This window comes from Chinchilla lanigera, unplaced genomic scaffold (genome assembly GCF_000276665.1).
Source record: "Chinchilla lanigera isolate Chin_1 unplaced genomic scaffold, ChiLan1.0 scaffold00101, whole genome shotgun sequence".
Classification (NCBI taxonomy): Eukaryota; Metazoa; Chordata; class Mammalia; order Rodentia; family Chinchillidae; genus Chinchilla; species Chinchilla lanigera.
The window spans coordinates 3,387,734-3,412,366 of NW_004955502.1; the positions used below are offsets into that span (position 1 = coordinate 3,387,734).

The following is a 24,633-nucleotide window of genomic DNA, read 5'->3' on the forward strand; positions in this document are numbered from 1 at the left end:
CCTTGGTGGTTTTTATACTAACTGCATGTTACTATACCCCATTTTCATTAACACGCTATATATATAATTATAAAAACCTTCTTGCTGATAGTGTTTATTAAGAAGGTCAAGTGGGGAGTGATACTTAGTTACTTTTGTGCATCCATAATTCCATATCTGTAGGTCAGAATTGTTTGTTAGTGACTAGGAAAATGTATGTGTTATGTGGCATTTTCTCTTTTTGTTATGTTTCAATATTTGGAATAAAGTATGTATTTAAAATGTATTCAGAAAAAGTCTTTAGTAGTTTACATTCAGTCACAGATAATCCAAAGAAATTAAAAACATCTTAAAAGTCTTATGGGCTTATGCAGTAAATACAGTTTTAATATGTTAAGGTGAACAAAAAGTATATTTCAGTTTGCATGGTCACTGGTGTCAAACTGTAGTGTTTTTTATACCTTCATTTCTCTCTTCTTAGCCCAGAGAGAAAGGTCGGATGCGTTTTCACAGACTACAGAATGTACAAATTGCACTGGACTATTTGAAAAGGCGCCAGGTATGATATTTTTCAGATTCTAATCAAATATATGTGATTAAATATGTGGAGATACGTTGGAATGAAAAAGCTAAACTTGTTGGTTATGATAGTGAAGCTGTACCTGTAGCTTGGTTAGGTAGATATTTGAAACATGCTTTCAGACCTTTTTTTCCGAGAAGTTAACACTGAGGTGAAAGCTCAGAGGAGTTACAAGTGGCACAGGTCTATCTGATTTTCCCCTTTTGAACTGGAATGCACTTGCCTAGCAGTTAATGGCGTTTTAGTGGCAGCAGAATGTTGAGAATGCCTGTGAACTGTTCTTGGGAAGGGGGATGCACACTTTATTTTTTATACTTAGCATATAAAAATACTTTCATAAAGTATTTCGCATCATACTTTAAGAAAGCGTTCTGTAAATGCATTGTATAAATGGTCTGCTGAGTAGGTAACTGTCTAGTTCTGCTGTGATGGAGTACCAGAGGTGGGGAACGGGAGTTTACTCCTCACACTCCCAAGGCTGACATCCACATTCATCACACCTGGCGTCTGTGTCAGGCGATGGCTTGTTCTCTGGGCAAGGGAACACTGTGTCCTCACCTAGCCGAAGGGACAGGGACAGGAGGCAGCGCAGCTGTCCATCACACCATTACCTGAGGGCATCTTGCCCTCCCTGGAGGAGGGCCCTCGTGAGGTAAACGTTTCATACAGGCCCCTCAACACCATTGCCTTGGTGACCCCTGAACTGTACAGACCCAAATCACAGAAATAATAATGGGTAGTTTATGAGTGACTGAGAATGGAACCTTCCCATCAGGTCCCCAGCGAGCTTGAGCATAGAGGAGAAATCATGGAAAAGGAAGAGTACTATGTGGATAGGATTTTGCTTGGGAATTTTTCAAGTAGAAAAAAGGAAGAAAACACTGGAAATGTGAAACTTAATGAAAACAATGAAAAATCAGAAGTGGTAGCAATTTTGCTTTTTAATAGGGTAGGAAAAAAGGGAAAAGGGGAGAGGGAAACAGTAGACTTTATTATTTCTTCATTTAGTTTAATAAGCACATTGAATAGCTTTCTGTTACCAAGTACTAGTAAATGCTCAGTGCTTAAGAATTTCAAATGCTCTGGCTTTGGCCTCATTTTTCCTTCTAGTGAGAATTTCCAGAAGGCTTAATAGTTAATTATGCCCCCTTGTCTGAAATGTTCTTGGTAGTATTTTTCCAACAGTAAAATGTTTGCTATCACGGTGTCTAATTCTTGGTATGTAATTCATGGTATTTAATTTTTTTATCCAGCAGTAAATGTTAGACGTCTCATTTTGTTTATCCAAATGTACAATTTAGCAATTTATAAGCTTTATATCTAAGTATTACATTACTTGAATAGCCTTCAAAATGCTCAGTGACTTATATCATTATTTATAGTATATTAATAACAGTGATTTTCAAAATTCTCTGTGATGGACATGTGCAAAGTTGTTAAAATGATTTTATGATTCAGAATAGTTTCCTACTTAATGGTAAGAGTAAAATAAAGATTATTTTCAAAAGACAAATTATTTCCAATTTTAAGATCATAAATAATACTTAGAACTTTTCACTTGTGTTTTTGACAAAGGAATGTTTTTAGTACTTACATATGCATTTTTCCTTTGTGCTTACCCTACACTGTAATTTGCTATCTAAAATAATTGAAGATAAGAACAAAACAGTATTTTGGTGATTATTGTGTTCTTTATATGATTTAGAATTGCTTTCATGTAGGTAAAGATAACTTGTATACTGATTTTGTAAACAGTTTATCTCTTTATATATACAACAGGTGAAATTAGTGAATATTAGAAATGATGACATAACAGATGGAAATCCCAAGTTAACTTTGGGACTAATATGGACGATAATTTTGCACTTTCAGGTAAGCCCAGTTTTCCTTAATTATCACTTTTAAGCTTTTTATGGCTAGTTTGTAGGTAGTTCATGTGAAGGGTGTTTTGTGTGAAAGAAAAATAGATTTCTGGCTATTTTTGTTAAATAGCATATTTGAATTGTTCTTTCAAATAACATGTTGTTTATGAGCTTGGCATCTCTTTTCCTGTTCTCTGTGAAGGACAGTAATTTTAATCTTAGAGTTGGAAGGCAGAGATTTCTTTTTATTGAATGCAGATACGTTTCTTTTGTTCTTTGGACAATATTAATCTGTTTTAGACATACACTTTATGACTCAATCCTTGGAATTTTGTGCGCGTTCTGAATACGCTTTTCCTGTGCCTGACACTAGATGGCAGCAGAATTAACAGGACGGGCTCTGAATTAGAAGCAGAGTGCTGTGCTGCACATGTGTTTGTGTACATCTGTGCTTCCTCAAACTTGATTTGAGCAGAGAACATGTTCAACTTTATTTGCTATGAGTTAATTATGTAATAAATTTGTTCCAAATGAGGAGTGATTCTGATTTAGTTTTTGTAAAACGATACACTTTGGAAAAAGTCTTCCCTGAAGTGAGGTGATTGCTTGGGAGCTTGTGTTCGGGGTCAGTTGCCGTCGGTTGATGAGATACTCTGTTGGCAGCACCGCCTCACCTGAGCAGACCCGGTACATCTTGATTACTGTGCAGGCTGACCTAAAGAAGGAAGACGGTTTCCAAAAGGAGGTCACGTTTGACCCAATCTTAAGAGGAGTAAGACTTAAAAAAAGAAATTGGCTGAGGTACAGTGTTTGTAGGAGAACGGTGGAAAACAATGCGGCCCGTCTGGGCAGTGGCTATGTCTGACAGACGGAGAGTGCAGGGATGGGATTCTAGGTGAGTTCCAGGACCAGAGCAAGCAGCTAAGCAGTGCTAGCGGTAGGGCACTGGAAGAGACGTAGGTAAGTGGAGAAAAGGTGTTAGCCAGTCACATTCACGGTGGCTGATGAAGGTGGGGGTTGGCGAGCTGGGCTGTGGCAGGCACACAGGACAGCCCCAGCCTCAGGGGTTGACGGTGTTAAGCCCTGAACCGTGGCAGGGACTTGCAGATGCAGCACATAGCTGTACTTTGTTCCCAAAATTGGGCGAGGTCCAAGCAGAACTGGCCCCAAAGTTAGTTTTCTCCAGAGTTCGTCAGTAGTTTTCTCAGGCAACCTTGAATTCCCTCTAAGTGGCGTAGGCCCCGCACTGTCTGTAGGGAACCGCAGGAACCGCAGATGGGTAAGTCAGGCCTGTTGCAGGAGGGAGCCAGATCACCATAGTACTGGGGAGGCAGGTGGTGTCTGAGTTGTGAATGTCAGACTAAGGGTTACTGTCAGGTGGTAGAAAGCACCTGGACCTGAGAAGAAGAGACGGTTAAGATTTCACTATAGGCTTTTATTTTTATTTTTATCTTTTAACTTACAGTTGTGATGGCATTGTTATGGGGGAAGTAATTTAACCACTCTGAGCTTGAAAAGTTGTGTGTTAGGAACCAGATTGATTGAATGTAGAATAGATAGGAATGAGCAGAGTCCACAGTCAGGGAGATAAACTCAGAAGCTGAGGTAAAGATCTCAGAGTATAGTGATAAAGGCCAAGAGTCAGTTAGGGGCAAAGACTGAATCCAAGATACGATATTTTGATATTTTGAAGCAGAAAGGATGGGAGTGGCCGCAGAGTATAGATAATGGAGAGGGGGATTCTGTTAAGGGTGATCAGAAAGCAGCAGACCCCTCGGGCCGGGGGTCATGGTGGGGGAGACCACGACCTTCCAGGTGGTTTGACGAGACGGTGGTCTGCTGTGAATCACAGGGTGTTACGACTGTTGTCACCAGTATTTAAAAATTAGACCAGGATCTATTTAAAATGGAACATACCTATGTTTTGGTTAAATTGGAAGTGTTCCTTCTCACTTAAATGAACTAACTTTTCTTAGTGCTCTGTATTTAAAGATTAGAACTAGTGTCTGATTATGCCAAGATATAAAGCTGTTTATAATAGTGTTAATTATCCTCATACCGAGTGACTGAGCCTTTTTCCTTCTATACGTCCCATAAATAAGAAAGGTCATTTCAAAAAATCCCTTTCTTTATTCTAAAATCATGTGTTTGGGGCATTGCAGACTGAATCTGTTTTTCGATCAGACAGTCTGAAGGTGGGTATTAGCATCCTGGTAACCCTACATCATTAGCCACCACATGCTGGACCCACAGATATTAAGATAATGGAGTATGTTGTCCTGTGTATTAGGGGAACGCTCAGAAAATGAATCAAAATTAAGGGTGATAAATCTGTTGTGCTATAAATAAAAATAGAAATGTATGGGAAGGAAACTGTGATAGGGTTGGAAAGGGAATAGAGAAAAAGAGAAATTTTTATAGCTATTAGAGATAAGCCTTGCAGGTTGAATGCCAGCTAATAGGTGGATACTAAAGTTGGGCCATTTGTAGAAGAAGGAGCAGTGTATGTGTGGCCTAAAAGTGGACAGTTGCTTAGTTTGGCAGGATTGGAGGGTGGGGTGAAGGGGTGCCGGTCACCGATGGGCTCTCTCACGCTGTGAGTGTAAACTCCTCATTTAAATACTCTTTTGAATGATGTCCCATTGACTATGAAGACATGAAAAATCAAATCAACAAGAAATCAACCAAGTTAAGACCTTATTTTTGCCCAACGCTCTTCTAGGATATTTACTTTTTGGCAATGGAGAATGTTTAATTCCCTTTTTAAACGATTAAGAAAAGCCTCGCAGTGCAGGATGTGTGATGACCGACATCTACACCATTGTTAACTTGCTTACTCAGTAAAATATACTCAGCTGCATCTTTTGATCAGTGAAAGACTATCCAGAGAGAGGCAATTACCAATTTATTTTTTATGGTCAGATGATTTCTGCCTTCGGTGTAAGTCCATTTTATACTGTGCTAATTTCCTTTTGTACCGTATCTATGACTCAATGTTAGAAGTATGCACACCTTAGCTGATCAGGTTCCATACTGATTCCCAGCAAGGCCCTACTAAAGCAGCATAATACTTAAGTAGGGTATGGTTTTAAAGGTTATGTACAAAGTTTAACTGCCTTGATTCATAGGTAAGAACGCACAGGTGTTTTCCTTGGCTAATAATTTAAATAATTTCATTCATCTGTTAGCTCTTAGGAAGATCCTAATGATCAGGTCATGGCAGTGGCTTAGAAATTTATGTTGTTTGACGAATATTCAGTTTTTTTTTTTAAACATTGATTTTAGAGACTTCATTAGTGTTTCAGGCATTCAGTATTTATCTCTCATGCTAATTATTGAATCATATTTTTATGCTTGTTTTGAGTAAGAGTCAGTGTAATTTAGAGATTTTCAAGCTTTTTGTTTCTGTGCAAGTTAAAAATCTGAGTGTTGTTTCTTAAGGAGAAGAGTTATCTGGCAGAGCCTAAGGTGATTTGAAAGGCGCTTTGCTAAGTCTCTCTTGACTCCTGTTTGCTTTCTGTTCGCGCTCAGATTTGTTGAACCACCAGTAGTTTCAAAGGTTAATGCAGACTTTGACAATGTCTGCACTTCAGGAAACAGGGTCATAATCTTCTCTGGCAGTAAACCTGAGGATTTTCCCTGGAAGCTCCTGAGTGCTGTAATTTGACAGGGAGAGTGATGTTTGTTTCAGAGGATTGGTGGCCAGAAATAAGCCATGGCGTCTAATGAGACACAGGGACCGGGCTGGGCAGGGCGCCAGGGCTTTTCTTGTGTGTGCCTTTCCCATAAGCAAGATGGCCACAGGCTGAAGAGGTTGGCCACGAAGCCCGTGAGGAATTAGAGGTCAGTGTGGAGTGTTCAGACTTGAGAGGAAGCTCCGATTTTGAAATGAGCGGGTTTGTGAAGCTGTGATTTCCTTCAGATCAAATGGGGAATGTCTGTGGCTGTGTGAGAGCTGAGAAAGAAGAGCAGTATTTAGATCCTGCCAAAACTCCGCTGAGCCCTGACAAACATTCTCCTGGAAGAAAGTATTTCCGAGGAAAGCCGACCCAGAAGGCTATAGGTGACCCAGAGGCGGTACAGCAGAAGGGGAAAAATGAAGGCAAGAAGAGTGACATTCAGCTTTCAGGGAAGCAGCCAGCTCCTGTATGCAGAGAACGGGCACTGGCAGACTCTGCCGCCCCAAACCCCACCCTGGAAGATGGTTTTCAGCGAGAGACGACGCAAGCTGTAGCTGACAGGGTGGTACAGAAACTTCTGCCCACTGCTGCAAGCGGCTGGTCTCGTGAAGTGAGAGCTTCCCCCGTGAAGCACAGTGAGACAGAAGTACAGGAGAGTACGCCTGACGGAAAGAGTTCAGAAGAAGAGGACACTGTGTATTGTGCAGGGAGGGAGAGGCATGTAGATGATGTTGACACAGAAGAAACAACATTCCAGACAAAAACTGATGTTTTTTCTTTCCGAAAGGCAGCCAGCTTAAGTTCCCTTCACTATGGTACTGAGAGATCACTTGAAAAAAGTAGGTTTGCTGAAAACCCAGCAAAAACTTACAGCAGTGTCCAAGAAAGGCAAAACGCTGAGAGGTTTTGCCCTTGTGAAACTCAGCATTTTCAGTTTAAAAAAAGGAGATCCTATTCCCTCTGTACTGTGTTCTCAGTTTCAAAGGACACACTTGGAAATGAGGTAAGTGAGATGCAGAGGCTGAGCTTAAGGTGGAAATAAGTGTTCTACATGGTCACGCCAGACGTGAGGGTTTGTGGTTTATCTTTTTAAAAAGTCATTTGCATATTTATGTGAATGCTGTACAGTTCTTTGCATACTTTGTCTTTGACTATTACACTTTTATTTTTGTGCTTTCCACATCCTGTTTTTCAAACTTTAATTTCACAGCCTTGTACACATTTATTGTTGGAATATTTAGAAAAGCAGAATGCATATCTTTTGAATTTCTCTAGTTCTTGTTTCTTGACTTTTCTTATGGAACATCCTATAAAATATTAGCTATATGGTATGTAAAAGTTACATTAGAGAATTGTCATGGCAGTTAAATACTTGAAACTGTGTTAGTCACCCTAATCTGATTATTGCAAATTGTATGTATTAAAACATCATGGCACACTCTGTAAGTAGGTACAATTACTATGTGTCAATTAAAACTTGAGAAATGAAAGCAGTCATGAAAAGACAGTGGCTTCGGTATTGTCCAAGATCCTGAGTACGCAGGATCAGTACAATTCCCAATTGATACTGACTTGCTCTTTCATAAGTTTGAAAAGCCAAATTCCAGTTCTAGAGCAGTTTTCACGCACAAAAACATGCACACGATTGCTTTCAGCTCCGTGTGTGTGTAGAGGGTGGAGGCACAGATAAAATGACCCAGATGTCTTCCGTCCCTTTGTTTTTGGAGTTATACCTTGGCTCCAATACACAGCCAGAAACGGTTAAGGCAGCATTTCTCAAGAATTTCAGTATGACACAGACCATCAGGAAGCTGAGATCTTTATCCCTAACACTGATGTTTAGCTTTAGACAGAGTTACTTATCTGGGGTTCTTACTTGTCTTTGAATGCCTGGGGAGTATATTACCCAAACATCTTCAACATATAACTAGTAGGGAGTTGGCAGATTTTTCTTTAAGCTGTTTCTAACTTTATTTTTTAACAAAATCTAGCCATAAATGGTGTTTGTGCTGCTTAACGTTCTTGGGCGGGCCCTTATGTCATGGGGAGAAATCATTCGCACAGCGATAGAAAGACTTTACAGGGGTTAGAGTACACAGTTGTCATTGACCTTGGCTGCTGAGTTCTCCACAAGGTGTCCCTGCTTATGTGCACCACGCACCCTTGCCAGTATTATGTCACCAGTTCCGTTTACGTTTTACAGTGGTTGCTTTTTAAAAAGGAAAGCGTCCAGCCTGCCGTTACCTGTGTAGGGCTAGCATGAAGGCCAGTGTGCAGGAAAAAGACTTGGCTGCTACATGTCTGTGAATGTCAGCACTTCATTTACTCTCACATGTTTTCCAGCTGTTGTTTTTTTGGGGGGTGCATACTTTAGTTTAAAGAAGCTGCGTAGTTTTTTATTTTTTTCATTCATGGGAATCCTTAAATCTGTTTCCTAAAATAAATTATCCTCACTGCAAGGATTTTACCTTTCTTTGTAGTTCTAGTCTCCAGGGAATTTTGAAACGTCAAGGGAGGGGAGGGAAAGGGAACGAGAAAAGGCACTGAGATGTGTTGTGCACATGTACCAGCCCGCACAAGGAGTGTGAGCGTTAAGCACTACACACAAGTACTAATAAAAAGATTTATTAAGTAATCTTAATAAGGAGGTACACAAGAAGGCTTGACATCTTCTGGATCAAAACTGAGGAGATAGTTACTATTTCATTGGAGGAGCTGGACATCACCTTTCCCTTTATTGCAAATGACACTGCTGTTTGACACAGCCAGAATCCAGCCGTTTGATAGTTCTCTTAGGGCCTTCTGTTTCTTTGACAAGTGTCCCTGCCCTCTCTGCTTAATTGTCTTTGCTTCAGGCTGTTTACAGAACTCTGGATTTTGCATTGGATTCTTCATTTTTCATTGGAGAATTAGATGCAGTTGAGAGTGCCTAGTCCTTTCATTAGTATTTCAGGATAAAATGGCCTATTAGCCAGTACTCCTTCTATTTATTCCTTCAGGTTCTTGTTGATAGGATATCTGTCCGACCCATTGCTCTTAGTGGTAGGCAGGGTTGAGCTTACTGAGTTCCTTGAACTCACCCCAACCTGTTTGACCTCCCCTGGGCCTGCGGCAGTCATTCTCAGTATGGACAGCATAGCACCTGCTTGACTCTACAGTGATGCGCTGGCCTGCGGTGGCCCGCTAGTCAGGGCCTCTGTGGAAGCCAGCCCGCCTACCCTTGCTGCTTGCTGGTGAGTAGAAGTCCCACTCATAAACATGCTATATATTTACTAGTTTACGTCGGTGAGCTTTTAAAAAGGCAGTGTCTTAGGTTTGTATGTTGCTTTAGAATTGGAAAATGCTTTTAGACAAATTGTGCAGTTTGAGCTTCACGACTACTGTATGAAATGGGTAAAATATTTACACAAAAAGAAGAAATAGAAACCTGCAGAAGTAACATAAGGCCTAAGGCAGTATAGTAAATAGGATTAGCCGGGTTAAACTATAACACAACATGTAATTGTTAAAGCTGTGATTGGCTATGGTGGTCAACCTGAGTCCTAACTACTCAGGAGGCTGAGGCGGGAAGATCACTTGAGCCCCGGAGTTGGGGTACAGTGCTCTGTGCTGATGCAGTGTGTGTACTAAGTTCAGCATAAGGTAGGATGAACAGTCCTCATTCAGAAATGAGGCAGGGCCCGGGGATATAGCTCAGCGGCACAAGCATCTTCCTGGCAAGCGCAAGGTCGTGAGTTTGATTCCCAATACCAGAAATGAGGCAGGTCACAACCAACCCATGCTGCTCATTATGGGATAGCTCTGGTGAATGGCACTGTACCCCATCCTGAGCAGGCTAGCAAGACCTCATCTCTTAAAAGGAAATCTGAGAGGAGATCAGAGCAGAGGTTGATGTCCCTAGGGTCACCTAAGCAATGTGTTACAAGCAGGGGTGGTATCACTTTTGGGGAGCCTTTTTCAGGGATTCCACTGAGATCAACAAGGTTCCTGTATCCTGTGACAGCATCTCCTGCCTATGCTTTGAGATGTCCCCACAAAGCATTTTTCTTTAATCTTACTTCCTAGACTTGCCAGCTTGACATCAGCAAAGATAATTGCCTCTTTACTGTCCCCAGCATCTCGCCTGACCACATGCAAGAGTTATCTGAGGACATGTCAGAATCACAACGTGGATGTCACCGTCGTGATTCTGCTGTACTCAGTCGGAGTGGAGCTGTGTAGGTGACTCTGATGTCAGGACAGTGTCAGACTTCTTACTGCTTTTAGTGCCTCTCAGAGTGGGGTTCCAGGGCCCCGAGGGTGGCCATCCTACCCTGGATTTGACTTAGAGCCTCTTCTGGTGGGGAGAGAATGTTGCATGGTATGTTTTAAAAACAATAAATGGTGAGAATCAGCATCATTGTTAGTTAACATTTGCTCTCTCATTTTCTTCTCAGTGTAGATTTGTGTGGTAAGTGGTGGATTAAGGTCCTGGGAGGCAGGGTGTCTGAGTTCTCATAGCCAGGCCTTCCCATCAGAAAGCATTGTGTAACTGAGGCAGTCTGCACTTCTCTAGCTCCCAGTTTTGTTTTCTGTAAAAGGAGGATCTTTGGACCAGATCATGAGTCTAAAAAAATTACTAAGGGTTTTTTTTTAGTCCTACTATGTGCTAGGCACTCCCACATTATATTACAGTATTTGATTTTAGAGCAAGTATATGAAGTAGTTCTATCATTAGTTTTATAAATAAATTGTTCAAGTTACTTAACTAGCAAGCGAGAGAGCTTGGGTTTGTCTGCCAAGTTGTCTGTGAAGCTGAACTCCTCATGGATGTGATTTATACTCCTTTTCCTACATATATCTCTTTCAGTTTCAAGTTTCTGTGAATCCATGTACATGGCATATACTTTTTTGTTTGTTCAGTGTTTTTATATCTTCTTTCCCCCTCTTTTTCTATTTTTCTCTAAAAAATATTAAATGTTAATATATTGAACCAATACTCACACTCCGAGCTGAGTAAAACACAATGCTTTCTGTATACATGGTAGCTGGGGTCACTTTGTAACAAGTGACGGGGCTACAGCCATGAGCTGGGCCCTAGAGAGTGAGGCCTCTGCGGTGGTGATGAGTGTCACCATGCCACAGAGCTAATTCACTAATAAGCAGTGAACTACTTTGTGCTTATTTTCATTCTTTGGTGAATTGCAGATGGATAGAGCAACTTGAAGGGGAGAAGCCAAGGAGAGCATGATAAATAGGAGTGTGCATTTTATACAGGTTGTATTACCAGTGTCCAGATATGAAGAATTGAGTATTTTATTATATTAGCTTTTACATTAAAAACTTTAACATTTGTGAAATATCTCAGAATGTGAAAGAAACACATTACTGTTCAGTCACATTAAAATACATTTATTCATTATTGTTTCTCTAACCAAGTCTTTTCTGAGGCTTAGGCAATAGAATTCATGCAGAGAATTTGAGGACTAGAATAAAATCTCAGTGTATCGCTCCTTTTATGTGCTGGCCTTGCCCCTCAGGGGTAATTCATTCTACGGTGGACCACATCATCTCTTTCAGAACGATTTTATTTCTTTTTTAAAAGTGCAAACGCATTTATTGATACTCTAGCTAATCCTGGTCATTTAGATTTCATAGCTAGCTTGTGAAAATTTAGTTTTAAAGTACTTGTATCTAGTGAAACTCTGTATTATCTCTAATATTTTATCGAAGAATTATTTTCTTATTCTCTTTAATGGTTTGAGCAATCTTTCATTCTTACATCTGACAGTCTGAGCAATGTAGTTGAGGATAGCGATATACAATGTAACAACCACTGTTGATTTGTATTAATTTGTCTTGAGACCCTGTATCACTTTGAATGTTCTTTCTTTGATTTGTTTATGTCCGTGATACTGGTATGCTGCTATTGTTCTATTTTTTTGTTTGTTTCTCATATACTACTCTCTTTAAAATAAAAAAAAAAAATAAAGCGCTTGTATAGAATTTGGGTCCCTAGCAGCATTATAAATGCTTCTGTCTTTAAAATGAAGGACCTGCAAAAGTTTAAAATCCTTTGCCATATAAAAAAGATAGTTATATTTATGTTAGTTTTTCTTTGTTTATATAAGAAACAGAATTTGCTCATAGTAGCCATGAATTTAGAGTTGCTATTTACCAACTTTTTAATTGTTTTTTTGGGGGGGAGGCTCCACCATTTGACCCTTCCTTTCACGTAGGTTATTTGTTAACCAGTTAGCATTTTCAAAATGCTTGAGCCATCTTTACAGTTAAAAATATTTTATGTAGTAGTTTCACACATTTTTTTTAAAAAGTTGGAAACAGACAGTAAAAATATGTTGGGCACATTTATTTCTGCCAAAATAGTTAAAATATTTTTGAAGAAATCTTCTTTGGAAGCTTCAGAAGCCTTGGAAACATTTGCCTGTGTTGACAAATCTAACGTGGAATTCGCTTTTGCCCGACTGTAGCGCCAGGCGTGGCCGGGCAGTTCCCCTCGCGCTTGCGTCCACTCACTGCACGCAGGGCCGGGGCGGTCCTGTGCACGTGCCGTCTTTGTGTCTCGACAGCTCTGTGAGGTGGCACTGGTTCATGTCTTCAGTTTACCCAAAGGGAAGCTGAGGGTTTGAGGAGACGCAGGAGCCGTTGCTGGTGGGATCAGGGTTGACTATAGTTCTCCGCCCGCCCGGGTGCATACCCATCTTCTGTGCATCCCACTTCTCCAGACGTAGCTGTGGAGCAGAGACTCCTGAGGAAGGCCAGGACGCGAGTCACACCTTTTCCAGCCCACTGCTTATATCCCCATTAATGTCTGAACTTGTTCCTACAGAAGGAAACCTTTCTTTTTTATTTTTTAAAAAGAGCTTATGAAGGAATTGAGTTTTCATTCGATTATATTTTTATGTCTAGCGTCTAAATTGAGAAGGATTTTATGTTCTGCAGATCCTTTGGCTTACTGCTGTTTCTCCATCCCTGTGTGTCTGGAGAGGTTCTGCCTCTGCACAGGGACGTGGTTCCTCAGTGGGTAGGATTCCTTCCGGATGTTGTATGTGGAATGGGGTAGAGGCGAGAGGACTGCTGAGACCTTACGTCAGAAGACTCGTACTTAACCCACGTCATATTTCCACATCTGAAAAACTGGGGTGGCTGCCTGTGAGCTTGAAGAAGGTCATGTATGTGAAGTGGAGGCAGGAGACTGCAGAGTGCTTTCTAACCTTTATCCTTTTGCGATGCTGCTCCTGGAGGGGAAAGATCTCACAGCCATCCTCTGACTAGAAGAGCTTTATAATCAGCAGAGCGTTCACCTAGACTCCTTTTCTCCCCTCCGGTCAGAAAATGTTGTGCAAAGCTAGAGGAGCCTGCACCCTCCATCTCCCATGATCCCACCTCCTTGCACTCTCATTTCTTCAGCAAATAGTTACCAAATACCTATGAAGTACCTGTCAGTGCGCTGATCATGCTCCTCAGAGTCCAGAGTTTAAAATGCTCTTAGATTGAACGGAAATACCCCTGGGAAGAACAAATTCTTAAAACTACTTTTAATGATTTCCAGAGGCATTATTGAGATTAGCTCTGATGTAAGAAAGCAAGGTCTTGCTTTGTACCTAGGCTGGCCTCAAACTTCTGAGCTCAAGTGATCCTCCTGTCTCAGCCTCTCAAGTGGCCTGGACTACTGGCATGCGCCATTGCCCACAGTGTAGTGGAAGCATTTTTCATGAACCTTGATGCTGCACTGACGTGAGGATCCAGGCGTGCAAGTTGCCCGTGCCCTGGACATGTGTCGTGTCTCTTTGTCAGCCACTGTGTCCATACAGAAGCTCAGAGCTGCCAGGGAACAGGCAGCTGTGGGCTTGAGGAGGAGCAGGGGAGGCTGGTTTCTGACTCTAGTGTGTGTGGCCTTTTCCTCAGCAGTGGTGCTCTGAAAGCAAGGTGGGCTAGTGGTGTCCGCATTGTAAGGATACGTTTTTTCTTTATTTAAATTTGAAGAAGTTTCATTCTCTTCTGGGCAGTTCTGACCTGGACTGTAGGAGCTCTTTGTTCATAGCCCAAGCCAGTGGTGGCAAACCTCTGGTCAAGTGCCATACCCCACTGTTCTGTTACCCCTAAAAGCTCTGACAGGTTTGCCGTCAGTAGCCTGCTGCTTGGCAGAGTGCCAGGTCCTGGGTCCATCATCCTTTTAGTCTCACCCTTTTCATTAAGTGGCTCCCTTTCATCCAGTTTGAATTTTCCTCAATTCCCAGCTTGATGCTTCTGTGGGTCAGACATAGAAAACTAGAATGAGTGGCTTGGGTCTGGAGGGATCACGCAAGACAGAAACAGATTATTATCAGTGTAGAATGAAGTGGGGTGGGAATGGGAATAGGAGTAGAGCACGAGTTGGTAGAGCAAGACTAGTTAGGTTAGGAAACTGTACTGACCCAGACACTGAGGCTTGTAGGGAGGCTGAAGCTAGAAATTAATCACATGTGCAGGGGTGAGGCAGGCCCTGTTGGAGAACAAAGAGCACTGGAGGCAAGCCATGGGAACAAGCTGCTTCAGTCCAGAGAGCACCCAGCCCCAAGACAATCCAAGCAATGGGTTGCTAGGCAAAAAGGGTGTCACATGACAGCAAGCTGCCAAATGTATGAATAAATGTGCTGCTGTGGTTGAGCAATTCCTTTCCTCCCATCTGGAGAGAGAGCTCCACCTGACCTCAGCTCTCTGTCTCTCATCTTTATTTCTCCATCCTCTCACCAGCCCCCAAGCTCTGAGTGTAGAATGAAGTGAGGTGGGAATGGGAACCGTGCTGCAGCAGAGACTTAGTTGCAGAAGAAGGTAGAAGCTGTCTTGATCCCAGTATTTTTCTAGGCCTATCATGGCTATGGTTTCAAAGACGTTCTTGGTATTGACATGGGAGGTATTGGCATGGGAGGCAATAGTCTAGACTAGAGATAATAGTTGCCACAACTTAAGGTGGCAGTAGGAAAAGAAAGGGAATGAGGATATAAAATGCCCTTCTCCCTGCAGAAGCTTGGGACTGCTAACGTAGCCATACTGCCAGGTTTTTGTGTTTTCACTAGGATGGGGGAAACTACAGATGAGTGTGTGAGGGGCAAGATGAGTGAATATACATGAGGCAGAGTCAGTAAAATCAGATTAATTCACCCTTTGAGAGGACTACTTTCTTTGGCTGTCTCTGTGGTAACAAAACATTTACTTATTCTCAGGTATTTGTTGTGTCCTGTAGGGGTTTGTTGAGATGCTGGGTCATAGTGCATCTATGAGCACTTGGTCAGACCTGCACAGTAAAGCATCCATTATTTTACACCCCTGCCTGTGCATGAGCAGGTGTATGTCTGGTGACTGTAGAAGGAACTGTGAATTTGGGTTTTGTTTGACAATGACCTGTCCACGCTCTTCTACCTGGGGCTCCAAGAGACTTATCTGTGAACCGTCAGCTTTTAGTTGTAATTATTGAGTTTTTAATCATTAGCTATTGTCTCAGCTCTGCCAAGAGAGAAGGGAAATAGGGAGTAGTGTCAGTGTTGTGTGTAAGGGAAGAGATTATCTGAGAAAGGAGATGTGAATGTAGGAAAGGTTATGAGGGTGTTTCATGTTGGGATCGGTTATTTTTAAGGTTGACTTTAGTTTTCAGTATTTTTAATTCACTTTTTTGAGCTTGCTTACAGATAGAATGAAAAGTAGAAACAGAAGTGGTAACTTCTTTATTCTCAAGGTCCACAGTCCTGAATAATAAGAAAAACTTTATGTATTGGATACCTAGATTCTTCTGTTATGGCCCAGGGGCTCCAAATTATTTCGCTAACTCTGATAAACATTTACTAAAATTTCACATTTGAAGCTGATAAACCAGACAAAGCTCAGTTCCAGGAGACATACGAGGTCATGTGATGTCCCCGCTAGAACCATCTGTCGCCTCGGAAGCTCCATTCTAGCAGCGGGGAGCTTTGCTGAGGCCGGTACCACTCTAACCCTCTCACAGCTGTGACTTCATTTGTGACTGGTGCTGGAGTTCACTTGGCTTGTGATGGAGCATTTTGTTCAGGTTGTTCCCCGTCCCCTGTATTCTCTTTCAATTATACTTTGAACTTGGAGAACAAAGGCTAAATTTGGGTTGCTTTTCGAGTTCCAAGATCAATTTTGTTGTTTTGTGTGTGGTTCTGGGCATAGCACCCCGGGCCTTGCACATGTAAGGCAAGTGCTTTATTGCAGAATGATATCCCCAGCCAAGATTGATTTGACGAAACATATTATCATATGTATCATTTGTCTCGTGTCAATAATAAGCCCAAAAAATACTCATCTGATTGCGTGACCTTTTTAAAATGGATGTGTTTGTTGGTTGGGGATTGCATGCCAATCACGGTGGGAAAGGCTCTGGGAGGGTATGATAGAGTAGAAGTGGTCAGGAGTATCCTGGCTGCCTAAATGAATGAATGCAGATTCCAGAGTCTTAGATCTTTAATCCCTTGCCTTGCTTTTACCTTCTGGCTCAATCCCAGGCCTCCCTACTGCGGTAGCTCAAATGCAGCCATGCTCCAGGCTCCAGCAGGCAAACAGGTAGCACAGGTATATCCAACCCCCAGGTGACACAAGCCATTCCAGCCTGTGGTTTTTAAACCACAGCTGAAGATTCAGAGACCTCATTTTTTACATTACCAGACACTTTTGACCAACTACCTTTTCCTCTTCTCAAAAATGATCCCCACACCCCCACCCCATGTTAGGTGCAGGAATGCGTGCCTACCAGCCCAAACCCACGTTCCTCCTCACACCCCACCCACTGCCCTGTGTCCTCTCCACTTCAGTCCCCTGCACATCACCGTCTGGAACCAGCAGTTGTCATCTCAGACACTGAAGCTTTGTTTTCCATGGCATAGATACTTCTGGAAGGTTTGGGAATGGTGGTAGTCACCATCAAGAGAAGTAAAGCCAAGTGAAATAGGGACTTGAGAGGCTCAGGGACAGGGAGACCTTGCCTCTGAGTGGAGCCACCAGTGACCTGGATGTGAGGCTGAGGGCATCAAGTTTCCAAGAGCAGCTCTGCTATAAAGTAGTTTGTATTGGACGTGGCTGAGGATTGCTGGTGAGAAGCTTGAAGCAGAAAATGCTAATAATAGAATAGTGGTGGGAGAGTTTTCTGTGTGCCAAGCACTGTGTTAAACAGTGCTTCATTTCTTCTAATCTTCAGACCCACCCAGGGAGTAGACATCCTCCTTTAAGTTTTAAAGAGGAAGAAAATGGATTTTGGAGAGATTTTGTGAATGGCCTACAGTAATCACCCTGTTAACTTTTGATGTTAAGATTGAAGCCTGGGCAGGGTGAATCAAAACCCTCTGCACATCACTGTACGGCCTTCAAGTGTTAGGAGAAGGCAGCTGGATTACTTCCTGGAGTCCAGCCTGAATGTGCAACCAGCATTTCCTGTCACTGGCGGATGACTCAGGCTGTTTGGCAGAACACTCAGATTTCACATCAAGCATTCTGTGTGACAACAGCTGACGTACACAGCCTTTCTCTTACTTCTCCTTTTTATTGTGGTTACATGGTGTAATGAAAAGTCTGATACACTCAGATAAATAGTGACTACTCTTGACGTCTGTTTTTAGGAATACCTTAAATTGCCATGCAAGAATGATGTTTAGTTACTTGGGAATAGCAGGAGAAGTTGCAAGTGAGTTAATGCATTAGTCTTTGATCTGTTAAAGCTTGGTTCATAACATCCTAAATACACGTTTTAAAATTACAGCTTTTTAAATAGTCTGTGTGTGTGTGTGTGTGATCATCTGAAACAGTGTGATAACAATCTGAGATTCATCTGTTGGAAACTTACTTAATAAGAATAAATTGTTTTCTCTTGGTTGCTGAACCATTTTCAGATCTCTCACATCCTTCCTCGGGTAGAATACTGTGTAATACTCAAAACTGGCTCCTGTGTTTGAGATTTACTCACTTTCCTAGTTAGTGGGTAATAATTTTTGTAAGTGGACTGGATTGGAGTCTGCTTGAATCAGCAAAAAGCAACCTCTCCCCCACTCGCGCATCTTTATATCCGTAAGTGTCCCCCAGCTCCTGCATTCTGAGGGCTCCCAGAAGTGGTTCATGTTGTCAGCACAGAGGGACCTGTGATGAAATTTTACCTAGAGGCCCAACTTCTTATGCACCATTTCCTAGATTAGTTTCTCTGAACCAATAGGTTTGATTAGTTTGAGGTATCAATTTTAAAACCGTAATGTTTATTTCTGTCCATGGGAAGAGTGGGGAGAAGAATGAAGAGAAGCTTTTGCTTCTGTCTTTGTCAAAAGAATAACACCAGCTGTGACAAGTAAGCTAACCTGTATTGAACATGTCTTTACTCTGTGCCAGGTGTGACACTGTGCTAAGGCTGAATTCTCACACACACTGAATCTTACCATCGTCACCACTTTACAAGCGAGGGGACAGCCTTAAAGCAGCTGAGTAATTCGGGCAAGTAAGCAGTGGCAGTGTAAATGCATGGGCCGTGCCGGGAAGGATTACTGGCATAATTTTAGACCAGGATATCCTTGGAAGTGGGGCAGGAAAGAGTGGGTTTTTATTTCACATTAAAGTAAGAAAAATTCCTCCTATATTCTGCACAGTGGATTCGTGTATATAATTCTTTTTGATCCTGTGGCGATCAGCGTGAATTCCTGGGAAAGATTAAACTTGAAACGCCACCTTACTTTCATGTCTTGGCCATTTTTCAAGGCTAGTGTCTTGGGTTGTACGATGCGCAGCTCCACATGGCAGGGCCTGGCTGTTGCTCGCTGTGCTCTTGGGAAAGGTTGGGTGAGGACCACCATTCTGACCTACCAGGACGGTGCCCTTGTTACCTGGCCTGCCACAGCCTTCGTGCCCCAGGTCCGGGGTTGTCTGTGCTCCGGCTCTTGTGGCAGCTGAGAGGAATGAAGGGCTTCCTGTTTGAGCTCCCCGGTACCCACATGGAAAAAGCTTTCCTTCAGGCGGGAGTATTTTCCACTTTCAGCTGTTTGACTCAGTATTTTGACCTGTTGAGCGCTGTATTTGTTCACTGTTTTTAGTAAGAGTTTAGCCCACAAAAGACCTTAAACATTATCTACTTTAGCCTCTGCCTTCCTCACTTTATAGATGAGGAGGTTGACTCACAGATGTGGAATGATTATTTGAAGCTGTGGCACTGGTAGCCGGGACTAGAAGCATATCTCATGACTGGTCTGCGGATGTCACTCCTGCTTCAGGATGATTTGTAGCCCTCTCTCTTTTGCTTCCACTCTTACTTGCCTGTCCTAATCCTGGCTTGCCTCCTACCTCCTTTATCCCTTGGCTTTGCGTCTTACTGTGACTGAGGGAGCAATTGTTGGTTGGTGTTGATCCCAGCTTCGGAATTATTGTGTAATCCTTAGTAAAGTTGCTTTGGACCTTAGTATAATTCTCTGGTTAGGTAGGACCCTTGTCAAAGAGATGCTCCTGGGAAAGTATAAATCATAGAAACTAGTGGCTTATTTTATTATTTAATAGAAAATGTTTAAAAACAGTGAATACAAAATGTAGGTAAAAATCAGCTGGTAAAGGTTTCCTGTTGAACAAGCTGAGCAAGACTCACAAGAAAATTAAAGACTTTCAGCCAAATTATTATATAAGAGAGTTCATAGGAGAAGGCACTCTTTCTTTATTCTTTGCACAGATTACCTGCTGGATCAAATTTTGCTCTGCAGGTGGTAGTATAGAGTAATTTTTTTACTTCTGATCCGTTGGATTTGCTTCAGTTGTTTTAACAGATCTGATTAGCAAAGAAGAATGCAGTATTTTTCAACGCTGGAAAGTTTTGGCATAGTAAAAAAGTTAGGTGTTTAAAAATTGGATATGTATAAGTTATATTCATCGTTATCAATATGTTAAATTCAGTTTTACTGTATGTGAAATGCATAAAGTATATTGAGCTAATAAATGAGAGTAATGAGGATTAATTAGCACTTGAGAAGTGCTCAGCACATAGCACTCTGTCTGTGTTAGCTCCCTTCCTTCCTAACGCTTTCCCTCCTATTGTGTTTAGATATCTGACATCCATGTCACTGGAGAGTCAGAAGATATGTCTGCGAAAGAGAGGCTGCTGCTGTGGACGCAGCAGGCAACTGAGGGCTACGCTGGAGTGCGGTGTGAGAACTTCACTACCTGCTGGAGAGACGGAAAACTATTTAATGCCATCATCCATAAATACAGGTATGCAATTTGTGGTTGTTTCCCTTTATACAAACACAAGCTGTTTCTTTCATTCCTAGATTTTAAAATAACCCGTTACTAGTATAGAAGCATTATGTGAGCCCAGTGGAGAATTAGAAAATACAAATAAAATACAGATGTCACATTCCCACTGCCGAGAGAGCATCACTCCAGACTTCAGTGCATGTGCATGCACGGGCGTGCACGCGCACACACACACACACACACATGCTCCTATAGCTGTGATATGTCTTTAGATTTTGCCAATGACAGTGTATAGTAAGCTCTGATATGCAAAATCTGTAGGTAGATGACCTAGATTGTAGTTCACAAGTTTCCAAATCATATTACCTGGTCAGGTTACTGTAGTGAGTAGCTGGGCTTAACACTGACCAATTTGGGAGTAGTGAACAGTTTTCTGGTGAGAATTAACAGCTAAATCCACATTTAAAAGTGCACAAAGCACTTACTGCTGGCCGGTACTCTGTGCAGTTTACATATGTGGTTGCAATCGTCACAGCACCCATTGCCATCCTAGCTGACGCAGTAACTAAGGCAGAGTAAATATTTGCCGTCTCGCACCCAGCAAGTAACAGGCCTGGAATCTGAATGCAGGCAGGCTGATCTTTGAGCTTGTGCTTCAGTTGCTTTCAGTCCACAGACAACGTTGATTGAAAGCTCTGTATTTCTTGATACTAATTATTTTCCTTAATTTTACAAAGATTGTATCATGTTGTTGAAAAACTGAATGCATTCCTAAATAGACTAAGCCAAAGCTATAAACTCATTAAACTGAAAACTTACTTGATTATAATAAAAATAATTGTGTTGATTAGTTAGTGGTTTGAAGCACTGTGGGAAGTGCTTTACATGTGTTATCTCATTCAAATCTAACCATTCCACAAAGCAAGACCTGTTATCACTCCAGTTTTATAGATGAAGAACTTGAGGCTTACCAAGGTCACACTGTTAATAAGTTACAGCTAGGATTCAAACCTAGCTCTGTTTGTACCGAAATCCCGTTCTTCTCCCCACCTCTCCTTTTCCTGCCTTGCTTCCTCCCCTCCCTTCTTTCACTCCTTTTCTTTTCACCTCTCTCTTCCTTTTTATTTTGAAAATTTTAGTATCTACAAAATAGTAATGAATCCTTCATGTATCCATACCCAGACATGCTCCCATTTTTAAATACTATTACAGTTTTTTCCTTTTGGAACAATATTTAAATAGAGTGGATTGTGGGTTGTTGCATTAAAAAAAAAAAAAAGATCAACTTGCCTATACTAGATCAAAATAAGCATCATCAGTTCTCGAGTAACAAACACAGTGCTAAGAGAGTTTAATGGTTATAGACGTTGCCATTGTCAAAATGTCCTTCCCTGGTGGCTTAGAACAGGAGGGCTGTGTAACTGGATACATTCTACACAGGAATGAGGAAGTCATTGAGACCAGTGAATAAGATTTTCATTGTGATACCTACAGAGCTTATGTCATGGTATATCTTCAAGAGGGTGCTCTGTTCGGTATTTGAAACTTTCTAGGTTACAGTCAAACATTTTTGGAAGCCAGTTCTTTTTCTAAAGTAATACGCTTTAAAAATCAGTGGTCTCTAAGCAGTACCTCTGAAGAATTGTAAGAACAAATGTAGAGGCTGTGCATTTTTCTGCTAAGTACTTAGAATAAGTCATTGTGTGTGTTGTTAAAGAGCCAAACATTTCTTAGGGATGTTTAATGCTGTGGAGCTCTTGTTTTTGGTGAGCATTTGACCCTTGTGAATGTTATGCATTTTAACTTTTAATTTGGAGTGGTGATCATTTTAGAAAACTGTTTAACTTTGAATTTCAGTTACCCTAGATTGTGCTTTTTTTTTTTCTTGGTTAGAACTTGTGGAAAAAATACTATACATCAGGTTTAAATACAAGATTTATTTGTTGCCAAGGTTTTGTATCTGATAAAATATCACTGTGGTTAGAAGAAACCTTTCACCTGTAGAACTATATTTTTAAAGTCCTTTCTTTTCTTATGAAGAGAAGTACCTTTCTTCCAGCATGTGTAAGAATTGGTAGGCTAAAGTAGAACTGAATTTATTTCCTGCTGTTGAATGACTTGATTTACTTCAAAGATAGAATACACAAAGTTGTCTATTGTTGTAAGCAAACTGTTGCCATGAGTAGGTTTTGGGGTATTGGGCAGCACTGATCACATTTAGAGAGTAGTGTCTCATTGAGTTGTTTTTATAGAATAGGCATTCCCATAAATGTGTGGTGATTTGGATTTGCTGTGGGGACAAATCTATTTAAGTGGGCTTTGTTTTTATATGTATTTAGATAAAAAGTTTATTGTTTACATGACTTTTGTCTTCTGTAATTATGGATTTAATTCGGCTTTTGTAATAAAAATGATCTGAGATGACTCATGCATCTCATTTCTAACTGCGTGGGATGCTTGCTCGGAAGGACCCTCAAGGAGCTTCAGGACTCAGCAGGAATCTTGATTGCTGCAGAGGCCTAAGGAAGGAAGGGTGGGACCGTAGTGCCTCAGATTTTCAAACCCTAGATAGACTAGGAAACAGGGATCCAGAGGTTTAAAACTAAGCCAGCGCTGGGCACGGTGACACACACCTATAATCCCAGCACTCTAGGAGGCTAGGCAAGAGAACTGCAAATTTGAGTCTAGCCTGTGCACCTTGGTGACTTAGCAAGACCCTGTCTCAAAATAACATATTGGGAGAAAAAAAGCCCTGAGGATTCAGTTTAGTGCAGAGGCCTTGGGTTCAATCCCCAGTACCGCAAGGAAATAAAAAGTAAAGTAGACCAGTATTATCTGGAGAGAGAGAAAGAGGGTGTGTGTGTGTGTGTGTGTGTGTGTGTAATGTCTTGTAAAGATTTTAGGAATACTGATTTGACATGAGAACAGAGTAATGGCATCCTTTAGATTTTTGTATTAATGTAAGTTATACTGTCAGTAGTTATTAGTCAAGTACATTAATTTGGATTGTCTCACACATTTTTATCAGTACTGTTACATAAACCGTGACTTGAAAATTGTGAATACCAGGAAGTGGTATTTTACTAGCAGTTTAGTGTCATAAAATTTTCTAGAGAAAACAAATTTTTCTCTTCAAAGAACTATTATATGAACTAAAAATAAGTCTGTATCGTAATTCATAGCTATCATAGAATTAAAATGATCTGTGTGGTAAAAATAAAAGTATCTGTCACGAGGTGAGTGCCCAAGAGGTATATGCAGAATGTTGGCCATGTAGATGTTTCTGTCCTAGCTTTTATTTTGTTTTGTTTTGTTTTATTTATTTTGAGACAGAATCTTGCTATGTAGTTCGTCCTGCCTTAACTCTCTGTCTAGCTCAGCCTGACCTCAAACTCGCCACAGTCCTCCTGCCTCTGCCTCCCGAGTACTGGGATTACAAGCGTGCGGAACCACACTCAGCATGTCCCAGCTTTAAAAGATGTATGTTAGCTTTTAAAATTACCTCAGTCCTGTGAAATACTAGATTATATCTCCATTTTTATGAATAAACTGAAGATCAAAGGATTACTACCCTACCTTCAAAGTAATGGAGCGATTGCTCTGGATCCTCAGGACTTCTTGTCCTTTCCTGTAATTATCCTTAGGTAATTTTCTTTAGGCAGATTTGCCTGCAAAAAATGGAAAAGTTTGATATAAGGGAGATAAATATAACTACCAACCCGCTGGATGTCAAATACACTGAGTTTATGTTCCCCCAAACTGAAGAATGAATCCTAAGAAACAGTGGAGGTTAAGAGTAGGAAAACTTTACTTAAATAGGTCCTGAGAGATGGGGGACCAGAAAGTGGGTTCCCAATGAGACCACTCCTTGAAAGAAGTTTTATAGAGCAAAATCATAAGGTGGGTACAATATGGGTCAAAACTGTGATCAACCAATAAGATTACAAGTGTAGCCGTTTACATAATATTGATCCAATGGGGAAGCAGGTCACATAGCACATATACATGGAAGGAGCAAAGACCTTTTTAGGAAGGGATGGATCCAGAGGTACTGGTTACCCACCAGGGTGACTGATGTCTGTCTAGACTTTATTGAACCGGCTGATACCACTTACACTGCTTGGGGAAAAATGTAGGCTTAGTCATTCTGTCTTTATCTTGATGCCTGTCCTTTCACAGATACATCTCCAGCCACAGGTGTAATGTGTTCTTGTCTTCTGTATTGATTCTCTCAGGGGCCTAGCCCTATCTGACTGTAATATTTTTACCTAACTTAGCTGTCTGTAGTAATTGGCCAGAACAATAATGATAGTGTAACTGTGAAGAC

The 24,633-nt window shown here is 41.3% G+C and overlaps 1 protein-coding gene across 5 annotated transcripts in view; it reads left to right on the forward strand.

The window, feature by feature from the left end:
* Nucleotides 1-24,633, forward strand: part of Dst (dystonin) — a 434,906-nt gene that overhangs the window by 211,816 nt on the left and 198,457 nt on the right. For 4 of the 5 annotated variants that reach the window (XM_013505819.1, XM_005406890.2, XM_013505822.1 and 1 more), the window contains 3 exons: nt 461-538; nt 2,339-2,431; nt 20,155-20,321. In XM_013505819.1, the coding sequence (XP_013361273.1) occupies nt 461-538; nt 2,339-2,431; nt 20,155-20,321 (338 nt within the window). Of the gene's footprint in view, nt 1-460; nt 539-2,338; nt 2,432-6,208; nt 7,105-20,154; nt 20,322-24,633 lie in introns of those variants that run through there. The other variant, XM_013505820.1, reaches the window with a different exon arrangement.